The sequence below is a fragment of the Helicoverpa zea genome, chromosome 3 (genome assembly GCF_022581195.2).
Source record: "Helicoverpa zea isolate HzStark_Cry1AcR chromosome 3, ilHelZeax1.1, whole genome shotgun sequence".
NCBI lineage: Eukaryota > Metazoa > Arthropoda > Insecta > Lepidoptera > Noctuidae > Helicoverpa > Helicoverpa zea.
In genome coordinates, this window is record NC_061454.1 from 10,085,491 (window position 1) to 10,106,771 (window position 21,281).

The 21,281-nt window shown below is 37.2% G+C and overlaps 4 protein-coding genes across 5 annotated transcripts; 2 read left to right on the forward strand and 2 right to left on the reverse strand.

The window, feature by feature from the left end:
- Positions 1-57: 57 nt before the first annotated feature.
- On the forward strand, positions 58-4,318 carry LOC124646068 (repressor of RNA polymerase III transcription MAF1 homolog). Its single transcript, XM_047186099.1, has 4 exons — positions 58-806; positions 913-1,033; positions 2,498-2,775; positions 2,867-4,318. The coding sequence occupies exons 1-4, from the start codon at positions 607-609 to the stop codon at positions 2,928-2,930; spliced, it is 663 nt and encodes a 220-aa protein (XP_047042055.1). The 5' UTR covers positions 58-606; the 3' UTR covers positions 2,931-4,318.
- Positions 4,319-5,853: 1,535 nt separating this feature from the next.
- Positions 5,854-13,058, reverse strand: LOC124646120 (mRNA (2'-O-methyladenosine-N(6)-)-methyltransferase). Of its 2 annotated transcripts, none has more exons than XM_047186199.1 (7): positions 11,769-13,058; positions 10,618-10,758; positions 10,335-10,511; positions 9,814-10,082; positions 9,220-9,430; positions 8,667-8,725; positions 5,854-6,184 (listed from the first exon to the last, which is right to left on the reverse strand). In XM_047186199.1, the coding sequence occupies exons 1-7, from the start codon at positions 12,696-12,698 to the stop codon at positions 6,010-6,012; spliced, it is 1,962 nt and encodes a 653-aa protein (XP_047042155.1). In that variant the 5' UTR covers positions 12,699-13,058; the 3' UTR covers positions 5,854-6,009. The 2 variants fall into 2 exon arrangements, with proteins under 2 accessions (XP_047042155.1, XP_047042154.1); XM_047186198.1 differs by having other exon boundaries at positions 5,854-6,202; positions 11,769-13,057.
- A 2,642-nt stretch (positions 13,059-15,700) lies between these two features.
- Positions 15,701-18,265, forward strand: LOC124646122 (2-oxoglutarate and iron-dependent oxygenase JMJD4). The gene is made up of 2 exons (XM_047186201.1): positions 15,701-16,574; positions 17,581-18,265. The coding sequence occupies exons 1-2, from the start codon at positions 16,057-16,059 to the stop codon at positions 18,239-18,241; spliced, it is 1,179 nt and encodes a 392-aa protein (XP_047042157.1). The 5' UTR covers positions 15,701-16,056; the 3' UTR covers positions 18,242-18,265.
- Positions 17,693-21,253, reverse strand: LOC124646123 (alpha-methylacyl-CoA racemase). The gene is made up of 3 exons (XM_047186202.1): positions 21,114-21,253; positions 20,044-20,169; positions 17,693-19,287 (listed from the first exon to the last, which is right to left on the reverse strand). Exons 2-3 carry the CDS (start codon positions 20,149-20,151, stop codon positions 18,259-18,261), a joined length of 1,137 nt encoding a protein of 378 aa, XP_047042158.1. The 5' UTR covers positions 20,152-20,169; positions 21,114-21,253; the 3' UTR covers positions 17,693-18,258.
- Between the last annotated feature and the right edge of the window lie 28 nt (positions 21,254-21,281).

The following is a 21,281-nucleotide window of genomic DNA, read 5'->3' on the forward strand; positions in this document are numbered from 1 at the left end:
TAATTTTACTCACAGAGGCAAGGGGCCGCCTTTCAGTTGGAGAGTTTATGTTGTCTATGATTTCTGCTCGGACGCCATTGAGACGATTGAAGTATTACGCTATTGTGTTGTGTTGTACCGAGTACGTAACTTTTTGTTAATTGTAGTTTTGAGAGTTTCAAATTTCTTAAAACCATTCTTGTTTAGGATATATTGTGATATTCGGGTTTCTGTTCTTTTGTGACCATGTCTTCTATGGATATTGATCTGTAACTGTGCCTAATTCGTGAAGTGTTTATACTATACGTTATTGTGGGACAGCAAGTGAAGTGACGCGATCTCCTTGTATTAGGGCAAAACAAGCTAAAAATACTTTGCTACCGTTCAGCAATTTGGAAATCTATTTTTTCTTCTTATTTGTGATGTTCCCGCATTCCATCAGCGCGGAAGAAGAACAGAAGACGAAACTGATTCCGAGTGTAAATTTGCTACACTCAAAGAGAAAAGGAATATTCATACACCCCTCGGCTATGTACAGAAATAGTGTTCCGTGCTACACTATTATACGTGCACCGCTTTTTACAAGTAATTTGAGTGGGTAAACAAAGAACAACAAAGATAGAGAAAATGAAACTTCTAGAGAGTGGCCGCTTAGAGGCATTGAGCAGAGCTCTCTCGATCTTGAACGGCGACAGTGCCGTCCAGGGCCGTGTGGAAAGCTACAGCTGCAAGATGGCCGGGGCTGAGAAATCTTTTTACAAGCGATTCACAGCTATCGGAGAAACAACTCTTGAGGCATTATCACCACCAGAGAGTGTTATGTACAGGTAAATCTGTTTTAAATTAAAATTGTCATAAATGCTACAAAATAATTGATTACCATAATCTGTGTCACCATAATCATGTTTTGTAAATTAAACATTTTAATTTCAGCCGAAGTTTGTCTGGTGATGAGGAAGGGGTGCTTTGTGACACTATATCTCGTAAAACCCTGTTTTACTTGATTGCTACATTGAATGCTGCTTTTCCAGATTATGATTTTTCAATGGCAAAGGTAATAAAATTATGTGTGGGTATACACTCATCAATATTCATGAGCTTTATGATAACAACCACCTGTACGTCTTAGACTAACAAAATAAAAGAATGTAAACAGTTTTCATACTTATTCTGATCTATGAGGGAATGTCTGACCCAAGTTCTTTTTTGAACCTTGAGTCTGAAATAATCACTGGAGTTAATTAGCCCTATTCCAGAAACTCCCAGAAAGCAAATCAATCTGAAACCCTAAGTTCGGATGATGAAGGTTCAGGCCCAGAACCATAGCTGTAGACAGGTTGGGGTGGGCGACATCTCGCCCGAGGGCGATATCCCCACTTTGGTCACATATTGTGGCTGGATTCACCCGAATTCATTGACTGGGCCAGTTGTCTCCAAGGAAAGCTACTCACTTAGGGAGTCAAGTGGCCCACTCAGGTAAATTCGGGCATTATGGAAATTGAGAATATAATTTTTATAGCTCAAGATCGTCAAGAGGCATCATTTAGGCAGATGGAACCATTTATCAAAAATTTATCTTTTTTTTTTCAAATTATGATATTGTAGTAAACTGTTTATCACAAACCACTATTTGTTTCATTAAATACTATGTGTTGGTTGGTTCTAAAGGACAATGGGCGGTTCCGGTCCAAATGTCCACCACGAACGAGACCTATATGGCTAGATAGCCCGTTAAATGTAGAACATTTTTTGTTATGAAAGTAAAAAAAAATATAATGCCAGAAAAAGTTATAGCAAAATCAAATACAACATTTTACAGATTTTTTCAATTTCATTTTTCCAATTACTTTTCGTGATGTTCGATTTTCGTACTTTCTGTAACTTCTGACAAAATAGAATTGTTCATTATTAAAAAGAAGACACCACCAGTTACCGCTGGAACCAGGAACCGCTGAGTATATTCAAGCACTTCTGGCGTCTCAATTGGTTAGTGATTCGTACATCCATCGGGCAAAAATATGGGCTGTTTATATGCAAACGTGTCTTACTCATCTTAGTTTTAGATAAAGTACGGAAATAGAAGTGGAATAAAATAAAAAATTATAATGATAACATACAAAAACTACCGAAAACTAAGAATACATTTTTGGCTATAACTTTTTTTTGGCATTGTTTTTTTTTTACTTTCTTAGTAAAAGTTACTCTAAATTAAGTGGACTATTTGATTATATAGGTCTATTTCGTGGTGGACATTTGGACCAGACTTCATACATTCTTGCCCAATCTCCTTTATGAAAACACACTCGCTAAATTATGTTGATAAACGTCGTACGACAATTGCCGAACATGGCCGCAAGGGTTCCCCAGAATGTTGCTGCGAGAAACGAAGTTAGGCGAGTGTGCACTACAACTTCTGAAATGAGTTTCGGTTTCGGCAAAAATGTTGGTCAAAACCAATGCCGGCAGGCCAATTTTCAATGCCTTAGTAACTCACAGTAAAATAATTTAATTTATACAGAGCAGTGAATTCAGTGCGGAGCCATCACTTAGCTGGGTGCAAGGCGCAGTGGACGCATCTCTGTCAGCGGTGGGCGGGGCGCGCTGGCGCCAACTCCGGCCGTCTTTGTGGACTGCAGTTGATGAAGAGGTGGTGTTACCCGAGTGCCGCATATACAGCTACAACCCGGACCTTGCTAGCGACCCTTTTGGCGAGCCAGGCTGCCTGTGGGCCTTTAACTACTTCTTCTATAACAGAAGGTTAAAACGGATCGTGTTCTTCACTTGTAGAGCAATGAGGTTGGTGTTGTTTAAAATCAATCTGAATAGATCAATGTTAAAATGTTATGCTAGGCTCCAATGCTAAAATGTACTTTTATCTGCATTTCAGTCCAGTATGTGCTGTTGATTCAGGCGTCGACTTTGCCATGGACGAGGATGATGAATACAACTAATAACAAAAAGATACTTCCATCATTATCTTAAGATGCATTATTGTAATGCACACAAAATTGTTAAGAATGGATGAAACTATATGAATTTGTATAGTTTTCCAAAAATATTGATGTTCAAGCAACCAATGTTAAGTATGTATTTAATTTTAGCTTGCATAAATGGTACAGAATATAAGTGTCTGCATATTACTTGTCACAAAAACTTTAATTAGCCATGAACAGAAGCATGATCAGTTTTCTTCTAGGCAATTATGCATTTCTTTTAAAGTAGCTGCATTTTATACAACTTTTCATGTAATTAAAGATAGGGTTGGATATTCGCGCAAAGAAAATTTCAGTTATGTATCAGTTTCAAATTGGAAGTCACATCAATAGATTTTTTTTTGTAACAGCTGTTAGGTCAGCTAAATGGTAAATTGCTTTTATGTTCGCTTTTCAAAGTGAATTGTATGCCAAAACAAAAAAATCGTTTTTCAATCCAAAATATTGTGTTCATGCGTTACGTTTAAGTACTCTGATTTACAAATTACTGTATAAGGTAACTTGACTTTGAATAGACTAGTAAATTTGCTTATCTGCTTACACTGATCTGAAGATGTGAGGGAAAGGTAGTTTCAGAAGAAATGTCAATCTTTTTGGATTAAAGTGGTATGGAGTGAGCAGATAATGTAATACATATTGTGTAAATTATAATAATAAGGTTATATACCTGGTTTCGATATGTGTCGAGGATGGATAGTTTTTATTAGGAGGTAGAGCTCACTGTAATTATTATTATTTAATATAATTTCGTTTGTCATTATTACAATTTATTATAAACTAACTCACGAATACCTTAATATTTTTTTGTCACTGTTATCTAAGAAAATAGTCTTAAGTAACCCTAGCCTAGCCCAGCCCTGGCTCTGCATTGTTATATTTAAAATTATTGTAAACCTAGTTTCATTAACAGTAACAACTATGTACTAAAAACGAATGGTATAAAATGTTTAGTAGTTTTTGGGTTATTTGCAATGGAAGGCTTTTGTTTTATAATATATTTTTTAAATAGTAAAGAACAATCGCCTTTTCGGTTAATAAATGCAATAAACGAAAATAAACTTTGAGATGCTGCATTTGTCTAGCCTGGAAGCTTATTTAAACGAAAAAAGTTAATAAAAAAGCCACTACACCACTCCTTATATGTTTTGTTGGTCCTAAGTGGCGGAATACAGTATGCATAGATTGAGATCACAAAATTCTACCGTGATAGTCCTAAAAATGGCAGGTTAGGAGGTACACGTTATTTTTAAGCAAGGTCTAGCAGAAGCTGACCTTAATTAAGTTGTCAAATTCCACTTACTGGAGTCTAACTAAGCCCATAAATAAACTATAATTATGTATGATAATGTGTCATTTTATTTAGAACTAGCTTCCGCCCGAGATTTCTCCCTTGTCCCTACAAAACTACCCAGTTATTTCACAATCACGAGTACATAGGGTAGTCCCCAGGCCGGCGAACAAATTTTTTTTTGATACATATACATTTAAGACTGTGAGTGCCTTCCTTACGATGAGTCCGACAAACTTTTCGAATGCGCAAATTTTGGTGCCGCTGCGTTTTTTAATGCTTGACTCCTGAAATTGTCGATATGACGTCACCATGGCTCTTCGCACATACACGTTTCATTTTTTGAGATTCGTTTAATAACGTTAACTAGAGAATGGTGGTCAACTTGTCCGATAAAGATCGTGCTGCGTTTGGAGTGTCCACCATCCTGAAAATGTCGGTATGACGTCACTACGACTCTTCGTACATACCTGTTTCATTTTTTGAGAATTGTTTAATAAAGTTAACTAGAAAATTGTGGTAAGCTTGTCCGACAAAGATCATGCTGCATATGGAGTGACCACCGTCCGGAAAATATAGATATATTTTCAGGATGGTGGACACTCCAAACGCAGCACGATCTTTATCGGACAAGTTGACCACCATTCTCTAGTTAACTTTATTAAACGAATCTCATAAGATGAAACGTGTATGTACGAAGAGCCATAGTGACGTCATATCGACAATTTCAGGAGTCAAGCCTTAAAAAACGCAGCGGCACCAAAATTTGCGCATTCGAAAAGTTTGTCGGACTCATCGTAAGGAAGGCACTCACAAAGTTTTAAATGCATATGTATCAAAAAAAAATTTGTTCGCCGGCCTGGGGACTAGGGATAGTATATAAGAGAGGGGGAAGATTACATAGGGAGTTTATCACGAAGAGTACACACGGGAGCGTATAGGCAGAGAACACAAAGGATAATATAAGGAAATATTTAGGGGGGATACATAAAAGAAGAAATAATTGTGACGCCCGGTTTCACCCGTGTCCCGATAGAAAGTAGCCTATATGTTATTCTAACGTAACGTTAAGTTATATTACTATCAATTTCCATTCAGTAGTTTCTGTGTGAAAGAGTAACAAACTTACAAATTTTCGGATCTGTAATTTTACTAGCTTCTGCCAGCGGCGTCGCTGGGAACTTCTGCACGAACTCGGATAAAAAGTAGCCATAAAGCCTTCTAGGCTATCTAAATGAAAGGAAATAATTTTAAAATCTGACCAGTACTTACTGAGATTTGCGCGTTCAAGCAACATACAAATAAACTCTTCAGCGTTATAATATTAATAAGTATATTATATTATTAAGTAGGTAGTAATTCACCCATATATTTTAGTTTTCCTATTCCGAAATGGCGTGATATATTTTTTTTAGCACTGAAATACGTAAGATGATAGTCGGAGGAAAGCACTTACTGTCAAATCCGGGAAGGTTTTAAGGTGAAACTGACAGGATAGATAACGCAGTTTGATTATGGCAGTGGGCACCCTTTCATTTTAATAATCCATGATTATCTTTAGCGGATCGTCCTTCTAACATCCAATAAAAAAAACTTTTTTTTTTTCAGAAAATATAATAAACAATCAAAACATAATAAACTTTTATCGAACTATACAACAGAGAAGCGAGATTTAAAAATAAAAAAGATACCATCGGTACCATCCATTACGCTAAGTAAATGTATGTACAGTGTATATTTACAGCGTGGCTAGCGCTTGTCTGGCGGCGCGGGCGCGTCGGGCGGCGCGGCGGGCGCGGGCTCGCGCGTCTTGGCGCGCGGGCGCCAGGCGTCCAGCAGCGCCTCCACGCGCTCCTCCGTGGGCCCCCAGCGCGCGAAGCCCGCCGCGTTCTGCAGCCACACCACCACCGTGCCGCCGCCCCATCTGAAGTACACCTCGTTCCTGTGACATGTCATATGTTACGTACGCTGTGTTCCAAGTCCACGCCTCCATTTATCGACTGCTCTTGTGAAACAATAAGAGTACTGTTATACTGAATTCTAAAGAACCCTAGATGGGTTGGATAATCAACATATTTTCTATAGAATAATTTATTTTCCTACTATTACCAAGCCTAGCTACTTGAAGGATAATACAAGCCTAGACTATTAACTATCCGCATATGATAACCTCCTTTCTACCTACAGTATGACCGTTAGCACTCGTATTGCGTCGTAGAACGCTTACAGACGTTCAAGTAAATTGAAATTATGACTTGCTTCGAGATCTAACTTGCTAACGGTCTTACAATGTCTACATAATATTTGTTCTGACTACATATGTATCTCTACATTTACATATACTTACTAATGGAATACAGATTTTAAACAATCGCATCAGTTATTTAGGTATAAATGTGAAGCCATGAAATTAAATGCAAGATTTCTGCTGAATGCTGAGAAATACAATTATACATTATTCTTATCAGACATGTAACAAATAAGCAATGCGATTGTACTTAAAACACTGTAATACAAAAGATACAGCTAATAGTTATCATAACCGTAATACCTACTAGACGGTAGTAATTAAAGTCATGGATTACGTTCTATTGTCTTTGCTTCTTTGCCAGTACCGGTTCAATGGTTTTTGTCGGTACTCATTATTATCCACGTACACAAGAAAATCTAAGGATTGACCTGTAATAACAAATATAAATCTAACCTGTATTAAGCATCCTGTTTTTGTAACGGTTAGATGCTTCTTTGTGGCAACAATAATTGTTATGCAAGGTTAAAAAATCCGAAAAGAAACAACCAATCCAGCAGTGGACATTTTGAACTGCCAATTACCGGATGTTCATGCCACTGCGATGACTAATGGCATGCAAGGCCCGTTGTAATTAAGATGTTCTTATCAGAAAAAATATTTGCAAGATCATCAAATAGGTCTTGGTCTCGGGTTTACATATACGCATCATGCCACATGTAGGATAAAAAATCGCTGCGACCGAAAAATATTTGCGCCTCGATTGAGACGTACGAAATGCTTTATTACAAAGTATTATTTGAAGCTTTTCATGCACCCATAAACAGCACCCAGAGAAAATAATCGCGCGGTTGTTGTTAAAGAAACAACACACCGTCCGTTAGTCACTGCGGCTCCATCGTGACTGTCTGCGTAATGTAAATGTGTTTGAATATCTCGCGCTTCGTCCGTTTGTATGAAGTTGGAATGCTCGATTATGCTAGGTCAAATGGCAGACCAATATCAAACTAATGAAATGTCATTGGACGATACGATCGGTCCTATATTAGTAGCAGAATGCCCGCTAACGTAAAACTGCTATTGAGATTCAATTGTTATCTAATTCTCACATTATTGACTAAGCAGAAACAAGCCCCTGTATAGTAGTATAGAACTGTCGCTGTTGACGGTAACGTCCACCGCCAACCCGCGTGGACCGGTTGTATATAGTTTTTAGGGTTCCGTACCCAAAGGGTAAAACGGGACCCTATTGTTTTCGCTCCTCTGTCCGTCCGTCCGTCCGTCTGTCACCAAGCTGTATCTCATGAACCGTTATAGTTAGAGAGTTGAAATTTTCACAGATGATGTATTTCTGTTGCCGCTTTAACAACAAATACTGAAAACTAGAATAAAATAGATACTTCGGGGGGCTCCCATACAACAAACGTCATTTTTTTGCTCATTTTTGCTCGATATCCATAAATATATATAGAATATTAGTTTGGATGGTACGGAACCCTGCGAGCGCGAGTTCGACTCGCACTTGGCCGGTTTTTAGTAAAATTACGTCAAAATCACTGATTGGGACGGTTTTATATTGGCATGGAGAGTAAAAAAAAATGGCAGTGTACTGTAAATCATCGACCATAAGCACTGTCATGTCAACGTAGCATAGGCACCTAATGTGCTCTTCCTGATGGTGCCGTCTAGTTTCAAAATATTAATGGCCTTACTACCAAAACTTTAACCCCTGTTTTACACTTGTCTAATAAAATTTTGGCTGCAAAATGAACCGTGTGTCAACGTCATAATTTGACATTTTTTTTGACAAGGCATAAACTGACGTTTAAAAGTTTTTGTGGTAAGAAGGTAATTGTTTATGGTGCATACCTAATTACTTTTACGGCTTCAAGCTCCAACTGGAGCAGGAAATTGAAATATAAAATAATTTTTTGATTCTTTACCTGCGTTAACATCAGAAATGAGGCGTGATCTTATTATTCGCGGCAATAATATACTTGACAGTAACTTTTGATGTCTTTGTCTTATTCCGAAAGTTCCTTTAATGTAAAATGTATATAATATTTGAATTTACCGCTACCAGTCACCACATTCTTCTCAAATAGATACCGTTTTGTGTATGATATTCCTGTTGTGATTAAGCAAATTTGGCACTTACTTAGTAAGAACATGTTGAAATCCGTGGCGGTACTCGTGCTCAAATGCTGGAATTACAACCTGAAAACAGTAAAAAAAATATTGTATCTTATAATTACGTGAGTTTATATACTTGTTTGAGCTCCACCTATCTCGGAGATCAAGTTTACGTAGCTGTATTACCTATGTCTGAACAACTTCTAATACACATGTAAAAAGTAGACTATCTCCTACGGTAAGGCACTATTAATTTCTATGTGTAATTCAAATCGACGTAGCCGTGTTTACGTGAAAGCGTAACAAACAAACTCACTTCTGCATTATGAAATTTAGGTACGGACGCCAGCAGATCAACCTACCTACCCTGTAAAATTTTACCAATCGAACATAAACCTTCCACTATTGCGATAAGATTGAAAGTCGATTGAAGAAAATTGACAGATTGGGGTAGGTTGTTATGCTGACGTCCGTACACATAGGTATGTAGTTAAGAAATTGAAAGTTGGAAAGAACTAGAATCAAATATTTTTAATGTTCATAAGTGCTTGTGAGATGATTTGGCTTTGGTTAATCACCTGTTTTCTCTTAAAATGGCTGGCTTGTAGTTTGTGCAGCGCGTGGGTCTGGCGGTCGGGCCACTCGGGCAGGATGACGACGAAGCTGAGCGGCTCGGCCGAGTCCTGCAGCAGCCGCTCCATGTGGCGCAGCGCCGCCTCCAGCAGCTCCTCGCAGTACGGCGGGTGCGCCACCATAGACCCCGATACGGGGCGTAGCTCTAGGAATGGCCTGAACAAATAATGCAGGATGAGAAAGAATTACGTTTGACCAGCAATAAAACATGAAAATACAAATAACGAATTAAAACGTAAAGTTTACAAAGCTCATTTATTGTTTCACAGAAATACTTTTTGACTACGGAAAACAGTAGTTCCTGAGATTATGAGATAAAAGTATTTAATCAAGCAAACTCTCTCTAGTTTTATATAATATATAAAACTGATTCCTGGAAGGATTGATTGCAGGAATCATTTTTAGGCATCAGCGGGTCGATTCGCGAGGGGTATGGACCACGTACCTGAGGTCGGAAGGTAATGGTTTGCCACCATAAGAAGAAATATATTACAGAAATACATATATCTTTGGATCGTAGTGATAGTTAGTCTGCTCACCCTCGAGATCCGAAATACGAGTCAGTATCAGCGAATGCTGAGCAATATTGTCTGAAATAGCAGTCGAGTGGACTCGCGAAGCACTCGAAGGTGACGCCGAAGCACCGGTGCAGGCACTCGAGCACGGGCACGGGCAGCGACATCTGCGTGAGCTGCGCCTCGCCGCCCGCGCCCACCCACGCCGCGTAGCGCCGCAGCAAGCACCACACGCGCGACAAGAACTGCTCGAACTTCTTGTCGTCAAAGCAGCTGTAGCGGTATAAGCACTCCTGGGGAAAACCAATATTCAGTTTTAAGTGTCGATGTGAGATGTAACCTTATTGTCGGTCCAATATTATTTGTCCCGTAAGCGGCCTATCCACTGCAGCAGTGTTTGCTTTTGTACTAACGAATATTAACGCAAAATTATCTTGCCATACCGCATCGCGTCTGGTAGTATAGCAGTAGCTGCATGATTTTATTTATTTCGGTCCTATATGTAGTGGATATAACAAAAGATAGTAAAAAAGCAAAATTCTTACCAATTTCTGTAAATACACAGCATTGAGCACTTGTGTTTCACCGAGATATCGTAATAAAGTCTGATCGCGGTCGAGGAAATGCTCTACTAGCGGCGGTCGCGGCGCCGGCACTGCAAACTGTACGGGGTAACACCACACTTTACGCAGCGCCGCCTGCTGTAGTGGTGCCTGAAGTTCCTAAGGACAAAGAACCATTACGTTCAAAGACATATTAGTAAAAGCTTTTTTTAAATACCAAACAACAGTTGAAAAGAATGGCAAAAAGTCTTAAAAAGTACTGTACTTGTATTCCATTTTCTTTGAGGAGACCACTATGTTTTTCCCTGATTTTTCTGGCATATTCAGCAGACAAGTGATAGATTTTCAGACAGATTCCTTCCACTGATGCCTTCACAGTCTCAGCGAGGTGTGGTTGGCATTGTCTCTGAAATTAACATACACACACAATTTAAAAGCAATATCCTTAATATTGTCATACAGAGTTCTTACTAATTAGCAGCTTAAAGCATGTAAATATTTTTAAATGCATATGTCAGGATTGTTTTTTTGACAAAGGACCCTCGCTTTGGCAATAGAGAGGCTATTATATGAATTTGTTTTTGTGATTTGTCTCTGTACTTTCTTACTGTTTGTAGTTTTTATTTATTACTTAGTTCATACAAGAGTCTTAGAATATCTACCTCGAGTAAAATGCATGTAATTTGGACACTGTCTGAACAGGCTGAATTAAAAAAAAAAACCATAACACTGAATAAAGTGTAGTCCAACTGTTACAAATAAAATAAATAGTGAAATAGTGTAGTTACGGAAAGTGCAAGAATTTTGCATATTGGTTCAGTCTTCAGGGAATAAACAAACAAACAGAAAATGGGTTTAATCTATAATGTAATATTAAATATAGAAATTATTCTTGTTCTTATTCTTTATTGCACACTTAACAATAAATACATAAAAAGAATACAGACAGTTTATGTACAATAGCGAGCTTAACCCAGAATTGGGTTCTCTTACAGCCAACCTTAAAGCCATAGAGAGATTCGATAGTGGTAGGGTAGATTCAAAAAAAGTGTACAACAAACATTAATAACCAAACAAAAAAAAAATATATATATATAAAATAACAATATACTAAACATATATATGTAGTAAAACTACACAAATATGTTTAGTATATTGCATATTAGTTTAGTATATTACAAAAATAAACATAATACATATAAAAATATATATTATATATATACATACGAATCATATATATATCAATATATATATCATTCATGTTGATAAATAGTATTCCTTTACTCGTCTCTTAAATACACCCAACGATGGGCTTTCGCGTATCGAGTGTGGAAGGGAATTCCACAGTCTCACAGCACGAACAGTGAACGATCCATCATAGCGGCTCATAAATTATATTATATATAAGTGGCTCACCCTTAAATGTGCAAGTCTATCCTGGAAATCATCATACGTTGCCCCTACAGTTCTCCGCAACCATTGGAAAGTATCCTCAGCGTTCCATTTTACAACCTTACGACTTTCAGGTGATGCATTTCTAGATTCAATCATTTTCTTAGCTGCTTCTGCATACCTAGACAATTGTTTTCTTGCATCACCAGTAAACTTTGGATGTGTCAGCTTTATTGGAATGTCATTCATGATTTCTTCATACATCGAATGTGATATTTCTGGAAAACAATGACTGGGTAGAAGTGGATCAGAACCACCCTGATCATTTACTTTCCTTTCCATCAACCATCTATTAAATGAGTCTTTTGGGGCATCTATGCCTTCCCTTGTGTGACAAAGCTCTTGATAGCACTGTCTTAATTTATTAGCCAAAGTAAATCTAAATCCTTCTATTTCTGGATGGGGATGTGGACATATAGTTGGAGGTCTCTCATATATTACAACATTAGTTGGTACTTCTATATCCCATGGGCCAGCCAGTACAAACTTCTTTGGTGGAGGTCCATTATCTTCAGATGGACGACGTTTGTTGGTACCGGGAGTCATATTACCCGCATTTGATGGCCCAGTGTGACAAATACCCAATGGATCTGTTATAGGGTCAAAATCTCGCTTAACAGCAGGTAACTCCCACATTGACTCACCGGACAACTTGTTCCAAAAGTATGGCCGGTTCTCTCTTTTGGACCAGTACTTCCGCCAACCCTGCTGCAGCAAATCTGGATGCAATTCAGCAGCCAAGTGAGGAGCCAACGGTACTGGCGCTCCGGGAGTCTGAGGAGTCTCGCCACTTCCACTTGGTGAAGACTGCAGTTCTGGTGAGGAATCACTCTGAGTTGCATTACTCTCCCACGTCGAGCTTCCAGCGACCACTTTGTCCCGAACATCATTCATATTTGCTGTTTACTTGCAAAACTTCTGAATAAAGTCGGGAAATTCCTTAAGCCTTCTAAAATTCTAATATTTCACTTAAACATTCAATGTTTACGCTTATAAGGTTCCAATAAGTATAATATTTTTTTATTTAGTAACACAATATTGATAGCACCAGTTAAAGATCGTAGAAAAATACGATTTATTGAAAAAGTCCACTTGATAACACATATTAAAAATAGTATAAAATAAATTAATTTCAAATAAACAAAATCTTATAAGCAAAACTAAGAAAACACCGCGTCGTATGATAAAGAACAGTAGCGTTAGCGTAACTCCCCAAGCGCCGCCATCACAAAATGACAACTGCTGTGTCAAACATTTCAGACAAATAAGTATAGAGCAGCCTCCACACTGCTCGCGAAATTCCTAATGGTAATTACTGGGAAAGTTAATCCGAGCCAATGAGAAGTGGGTATAGTAAGGCAATGAGGTAAGTCGAAGAAATCTTCCATAATAACTAACTAACTTTGCGAGTAGTGTAGAGCGCAGATTAGTATGTGTAGCAAGTTAGTGTGGATGCTGCTTTAGCAATTCTATTAGGTGCTCCCTAGACGGTCAATATTGCGCATTCTGGAGACTACCTTACAATATAAAAAGTTATTATGAAGCCTAGAAACACTGCTATATAAGTTATATGGAGTCAGTAAACAGTGGCGTATTCAATAAATAAGGACGTCAGTGAGCGACTTTGTACTCATGACAAGGATAGTCTATATACATAGGTATAGGTAATATCCTAATGAGAAAATAGATTGAGTGGTAGAGCAAGGAAGGTTGTCATGGAAACACTTCAAGTAAAAAATTCTTGGTGGTCACCATTCACAAAAACTGTCACATCACCTCCTTCTGGCAAAATGACCGACTGCTGTCTAGACTATAATAGGTCTGTCTATTCTATTCTTGGCTATGGACTGTATATGTCGGTCGTATCAATGGTCGTATCCGGTTGTCCCATTGACATATAACTATAGGGACAGGAAATGTCACGAAAAAAACCTGCACTCCTACAGTCTGCAGTAGTAACTAAAATGGCTGCCATTACTAGGGTTGAACCACTACCGGATTCAACAAATATCGATATTGTATTCTAGTTAGAAGTACGTACGAGTCTTACTGGGTGCATAAAAATAACCTAGTATAAATAATTTCTTCGTCATAGAACTAACTATCACATTAACTTCACTGATACTAATAACCTCAACAACATCAACCAAATGGGAGGAGTCATTTCAGTAGGGTGATACCTTTGAAAAAAAAAAAACACAGGCACAGTAATTATTTATTATTTCAAATAGCCCTATGAAAGTTCTTTCACGTCAGACTAGTTGCAGGGTGCCAAAGATTCGGTCTTATGAAGAAGAATCCGCAAGAAACGCCATAAGTAGATACTCTCTTAAAAAAAATACAATAATTTACAATCGTTTTCAAGCTATTCATGAGAAAGTTATATAATGCAAATGGAGCTAATTATGTATTAATCGATAGTACAAAACAATTTTAGTGCTAAGAAAAAAATATTTATACAATTCGAAACCTATATTCGGTAACTAAGTTCTCAAGCAAATATTGCAACTTGCATTCCGATTTGCTCGTCCGTGCGGAAGCACTGCCGTGCCCGTGGTCGCCGTAGAAGCATCATGTGAAAATAAAAAGGCAAAACATATTATTTTCAATAAAATATGTCTTTAAAATCCTGAATTTTATAATCAAAATGTTTTTAACTGCATTTTAAAACTTTTTATCTGTAAAATGAAGGATATATATATAAAATCATAAACTATTCCCAAAAAATATACACATATATTCGGAACGCAACTAAAACCGCGAGGAAAAGCTAGTATTTAACTAAAGAACAAAATAAAGATGTTTTATCTTATATATAAAAATGAATTGCTGTTCGTTATCTTCTTATATATAAAAATGAATTGCTGTTCGTTAGTCTCACTAAAACTCGAGAATGGCTGGACCGATTTGGCTTTTTTTGGTTTTAAAATGTTTATAGAGGTCCAGGGAAGGTTTAAACGATACGAAGTTCGCGGGATCAGCTAGTTGAAGTTGAAAATAATACACAACTCTGAGGGCTCATGCCCATTTTCACCAACAAATACTTAAATTAAGGGATCCCCTAAGAGCATTTACGGAAAACTTAATAAGAATTTCGTTTTCACCAAAGTTTAGGTATCCCTTATCCATAGTCATTTATGTCAAAATTGGGAGAGCCCTTATTCCAAGTGGCACTTAGATTAAGAGATTGTTGGTGAAAATGGGCATCAGTGTCTTAGGGACAGTAAGTTCTGATGTTAAAATTTGTAAAAGCAGACTTATTAAGTGGATATTTTATCGATACTATTATGACAACTGCACAGCACTATGCCAATATGACATGTTATTGTAAACAACATTTATTTCTAAATATAGGTTTTTATTCAGAAATAAACCAAAATATAAGTACTTTCACCATCAATTCATGTTCCCGTAACATATTTTTTATCCAATGTGAATTATTTTATGTAGTTTCTAGCAAAAATAGGTTCCTAACCTGTGTAAAGACAATCCAGCTTGATTTTAGTGCTTCCTAGCACCACACTTCACAATACAACACATAGGCATATTCGTTGATTATTTCACTATTGAAATAGTAAAGTCTTAAAAGTAAACACGAGTGATTTTCTATAAAATAGCAAAAATAAGTCACGAAGAGCACCTATTTGACAGCACAACTACCATGACTTACGGCCAGATATGGCACGCACCTACAAACAGGAGGATTTCAAAAGTAAATGTCACCATTTTACGCAATCACAAAAATATTGTTGTCCCTGTTTTCAAATACACTTATCTGCTTAGAAAGAGTGAGACAGAACTATGTTGCATAGTTTGTTTCATATTTCGCCCATATTTATATAACTATAGATACGTCTTTAACAAACGGCGTCTCCTTATAATTCTAAGCTCGATGGGTTGTCCACCGGTTGTCGCTGGGTGCTATCAGTCAGTCAGTCAGCTAGCTGTCATTTTGTTCAATTTCAATTGTTGATTGACCGAAATGTTGAAATGCGGGGTCGCTAAAATTGTGCTCTTGTGTTCAAGAGAATGCCTGAATCACAGTCGCTAATAGCTGGAGATTGGAGATTTCCCATACATATCATTGCGACTCGATGCAGCTCGAGTCTCTTGGCTTGAGCCTCCACTCTTATCATGTCATTCTTTACCTTATTATCTCGCAGCTCGTCCCTTGATTGAAAATATATTTTTAGTATAATGTTAAATATTTATTTATGAAGAAAAAGCAGGAACTTAAAATAAGCGAAGAATAATGACGCAACCAATAGAACTCGAGTGTTCATTTGATGCAGAAATACCAAAACATGATTACAGCGATTGGAGTATTGATAAAGCCAAATTTCAGCAAAGCAGTTTAGATTTCGAAGATTTTTTCACCAATTTCATGTTAAGAAATCAACCCTGTATTATTAATAATGTAACTGAAAGCTGGAAATGTGCTAGAGAATGGGTTAATGGTGACCAGATTAATTATGACTATATGAATAATGAATATGGAGACTTGATCGCTCCTGTTGCTGATTGTAATGATATAATGTTTAATTCTCAATGCAAATCTGATATGAACATACAGCAGTACATAGAATATTTGAAAAATTCTGCAGATTGCAGGTTGTTGTACCTGAAAGATTGGCACCTAAGAAGAAGTAGACCTGAAGATAATTTTTATGAAGTGCCACAGTATTTTATATTGGATTGGTTAAATGAATATGCCAAAGATAATAACGAAGATGATTTCATGTTTGTGTACATAGGACCTAAAGGCTCATGGTAAGATATTACAAAAATAATATTCCACCTCTTGACGACTCATGACGACCTCGATGGCGCAATGGTCATCATGCCGGACTGCCGTACCTGAGGTCCCGGGTTCGATCCCCGGTTCGGTCGACATTTGTGTGATGAGCATGCTTGTTGACCGTGGTCTGGGTGTTACAATATGTATTTATAAATATGTATATATGTAGCTATATGTAGTGTATCAGTTGTGTTAGCAACCATAACACAAGTTAATTAATAACTTAGCATGGGGCTAACCGACCGTGTGTGAAAAGGTGTCCCGACATTATAAAAAAAAAAAAAAAAACATCTATGTATACCTCTTAGCGTGCTTACATAAAGAAACAGGTTTCCGGTACAGACAAACCTGTACGGGTAGGTACCGATCAATGCAGGTATAATATTTCAATACAATGGTATTCACTCACTTATGAAGAAACAGGTAAACAACCTGTTTTTTTATAAGTGAGTGAATAGGATTGTATTGAAATATTATACCTGCACTGATCTGTACCTACCCGTACAGGTTTGTCTCCACCCATAGCACCCATACTCATAGGTGTCTGAGTGAATGTTGCAATGTCACACACAGCTTTGTTTCTTGCTTCGTGTGGAGAGGCAGTATACGTTTTTTACTGTCGGGAAGCATTGTGAGAGTAGTTGCACAGAAACCACTTTTACAGGGTGGGAGCAAAATACTGTATATTCTGTCTATACTGATACAATAAAGTATTAATTTTTTTGTTGTTTGTTGTTACCTTAAGACTCTGGAAGTACTGAACCAATTGTAAGCTACACTATTTCCAAGTAACAAGCTATATTTTATCCCAGTAGGGGAAGACTTTCCCCCAAGACACTGGTGAAACCACAGGATCACAGTTAGTAATAAAGTTGGTCTATCTGTACATATAGGACCTTTATAAATGAACCAGAAAATTATTCCTTATTAGTAAAGCTTGCTAATAACTAGAATGAGGAAATATTTTTTTTTTTATAGGACACCACTGCATGAAGACGTCTATTGTTCATATAGCTGGTCAGTCAATATTCTTGGAAGAAAAAAATGGATTTTGTTTCCACCTGGTGAGGAAGAAAAATTAAAAGATAAATTTGGTAACTTGCCTTTACTATTTGATCCAGAAAAATATCACAATGTTAAGTACTTTGAAATTGTTCAAGAAAAAGGAGATGCTCTATTTGTTCCATCTGGATGGCATCATCAAGTTTTTAATGAAAAACAAACGATTTCCATTAATCATAATTGGATAAATGCTTGTAACATAAATATAGTATGGAAAGCATTAGAAAAATCATTGTTAATGGTAGAACATCAAATAAAAGATTGTGAAAATTCACCAGAATATCCAGAAGAATGTCAGATGATACTAAAATCTCACTTTGGCATGGATTTTGTATCATTTGTGACATTTTTGTGTTCAATAGCCAAAAAAAGATTATCACAATTACATGGGAATCCACGAGTCATCTGTAACAAATATTCACTAGGAATAAGTATAATAAAATTTGATTTAAAAAATATATTACAAGTTATGGACTTAATAAATGTACATCCAGTATTCCTTAATAATAGAATATTATGTTCCAAAGAACTAGAATTTTTACAATTAAGAAAGGAGATAAAAACCCTTTTCCCATAAATAAACTATATACACAACTATAAATTGGATTTTATGATTGCATACACATGCCCATTTTGAAGAAGATTTGCAATGTCAAGTTTGCTATATCCTAACTCATTTAATATTTCTATTGTATGGTGGCCTGGCTTTGGCAAAGGCTTGTGAGCACTAGATATTCCTGGTGTGCGGGACATTCTAGGAGCTGGTTCTGGTACCACCATGTCATTTGAATCCCTATGAAAAGAAGAATCAGATACCCGATATTTGTGTTTATCAACTGTATCTATGTCTAACACAGGAGTGACACATGCATCAATATCTTTAAAGATCTCGCACCATTCTTCTTGGGTCTTTTGCAAAAATATTTCTTGAAATTTATTTTTACAGTGTTCATTATTACCCACTTGATCAAATTCTTCTTCAGGTAACTGCAACCCTTTCAAAAAATTGGAATAAAATTGTGGTTCTAGTGCTCCAACTGCCATAAACTTGTCATCTTTAGTTCTATATGTTTGATAACAAGCAAATCCACCATCCAAGGGGTTTGTACCGGGTTCACCAGACCAGATCGGCAATTGTCTTGATTTAAAAAGCCATTTTCCTACGTATGCTGCTCCTTCCGTCATACTTGTGTCTATAATTTGTCCTTGCCCTGATTTTGTTCGCTCAAACAAGGCCATCACTATACCCAGAGCGCACAGTACTCCACCTCCAGCGAAGTCACTGAGGAGGTTAAGGGGCGGTGTTGGCGGTTCTTGCTTTTTGCTAAGCAATGAAAGGATACCAGACATGGCAACGTAATTAATATCATGCCCAGCGCTATTCTTATAAAATCCGTGTTGACCATATCCAGATAATCTAGCATAGATTAGACGGGAGTTTTCTTTCATTACAAGTTCAGGTCCCAGTCCTAATTTTTCCATGACGCCTGGTCGAAAGGTATCCAGAAGAACATCTGAAGTAGCACAAAGCTTTTTTAATACATTGACACCTTCTTCGGTTTTTAAATTCAACGATATCATTCTTTTTCCGTTCGACATAACATCGAAAGGACTTGGATTCATCTGGAAATAAAAATACAGTTAAACATTACAAAGAATGCGTTCAGTCACCGACCTAGAACTAGCGCATTTTTAATCCATCCATAATTGGTCCGAAGGATAATGATGTTAATAATAATAATAAATTGTTTATTACTTCACTTTGAATGTTCTTTGTGTTATAAGCAAAGCACATAAACCAAATTTCTGTTCCCGAAGCAATATGATTTTTAGAGTTCCTTGCACATAGGGCTGCCATCTCGAATTTCGCCAAACCCGGACAAACATTAAAAAAACCCGGACATTTGGAGTAAATCGCATTTTTTCCCCGAACCTAATAATACTAATATAAATACCTAATTAGTAATCCATTTACTATTAACATATACTTACTTAAATTCAATGAGGTGCTTCTTTACATGAAAAGTGTCCGGATTTTCCCCGGACACTTCTTGAAACCCCGCCCGGACGGCCTCCAAACGAGGACAAATCCGGGGAAACTCGGACGGATGGCAGCCCTACTTGCACACAACAAAAAAAAGAAGCCTATACTAAAAGCTGTCCGTTACGCGAGTGAAACCTCGGGAAACAGTGTACCTATATATCTACCTACTTACTGAATTATAAAAAATATATTCATAGGTAGATTCTTTGCTAATTTCATGGTTTCCCATGAATAATACTACCATATTATACTATATTACTTTCCAGTATTACATTGGCAATCTGGAATAAAGTGTTTTAAATGTACCTACTTATCTACCTACATTTATACCGTACCTTTTGAACCACGGTTACGCTTGCTCCGAAATCTGCTAAAATTGTTCCACATAATGGGCCTGGGGCTAATCCCATCATCTCAACGACTCTGATACCTTTAAGTGCCATTTATCCTTTTAATTTGACCTGAAACAACAATTATTTATGTGCTTAATGTATAAGTATAATATTTAGGTAGGAACACCTGTTTTCGCCAGCTTTAGCAGCAACCAAAAGAGGCCTATACAAAACCCTCCGCGGAGTTCCGCGAAAAATGGTATAACTATCTAAGGCAAGATTCTTTCGGTGAGAGGTATGTGATGCACAGGTATGACTCAAGAACTACCCAAATGTTTCTACCCGTCTAGTCGCTGTAGCACACCGATTTCTAAGCTATTTGTTGAAATTATTAAATAAGGGTGTATAGCAAGCTAATTATGAGAATTCCGAACCCAAACCATGGAAAACAACCGAATTTCATCTCAATCAGTCAGCCAAATGAGTAAATTTCTAAAATTTTGCAAATGACCTATTAAGTGAGGATGGGGAGGCTTAGAAGAGGGGATTACTGCGTACGCGGGGGGCACGCAGGTGTTTGCAATAAGCCAGTAGGTGTAGGTATACATAGTTATCCGGACGGATATGTTTAAAATAAAATTGCCGACAATTCTTTATTACTCGCTTAGTTAATTAAAGTCCCGTTTTTTCTTTATTAGGAAATTATTACCAGTCAGGCAGGTTAAGTGCAAGCCCCAGCCGCGTCTTGTTTCAAACTAAAAAAAAATGCAAGTGTAGGTATAATCATCGGCAAGGATATTGAGCCCTGACCTTCACCTGCGCAGAAGTGATTTATTGGTTTATTGCCATAAGTGTAGTGTACAGTGCGCAAAGCGATCCCCACTCTTCCGCCGAGAGCTCATTATGCGTGCCGATAACTATACGGGTTCGAATTGAGAATCTCTTTCTTTTTGGAAGTCGGTTAAAAAAATAGATCATGATTGATGTCACAAACTTGGTAATAAAAACAACTACCTTGCAACTATCTATTTAAACGTGAAGATTAATAAACATTTCAATAAATAAGGACTTACCGCCAAACTTTATTTACATAAATAGCTACACTATTTCGCTTGCTGCTGTTATCGCAGCTCGCTTGGGTTAAAGTCGAGTCGAAAGAGTAAGTTTATCAAGTTTATAAATATTTATGTTGATGTAGCAGTGTCTGTGGTGTTAGTGGTGTTGCCAAAAAGGATCCAGTT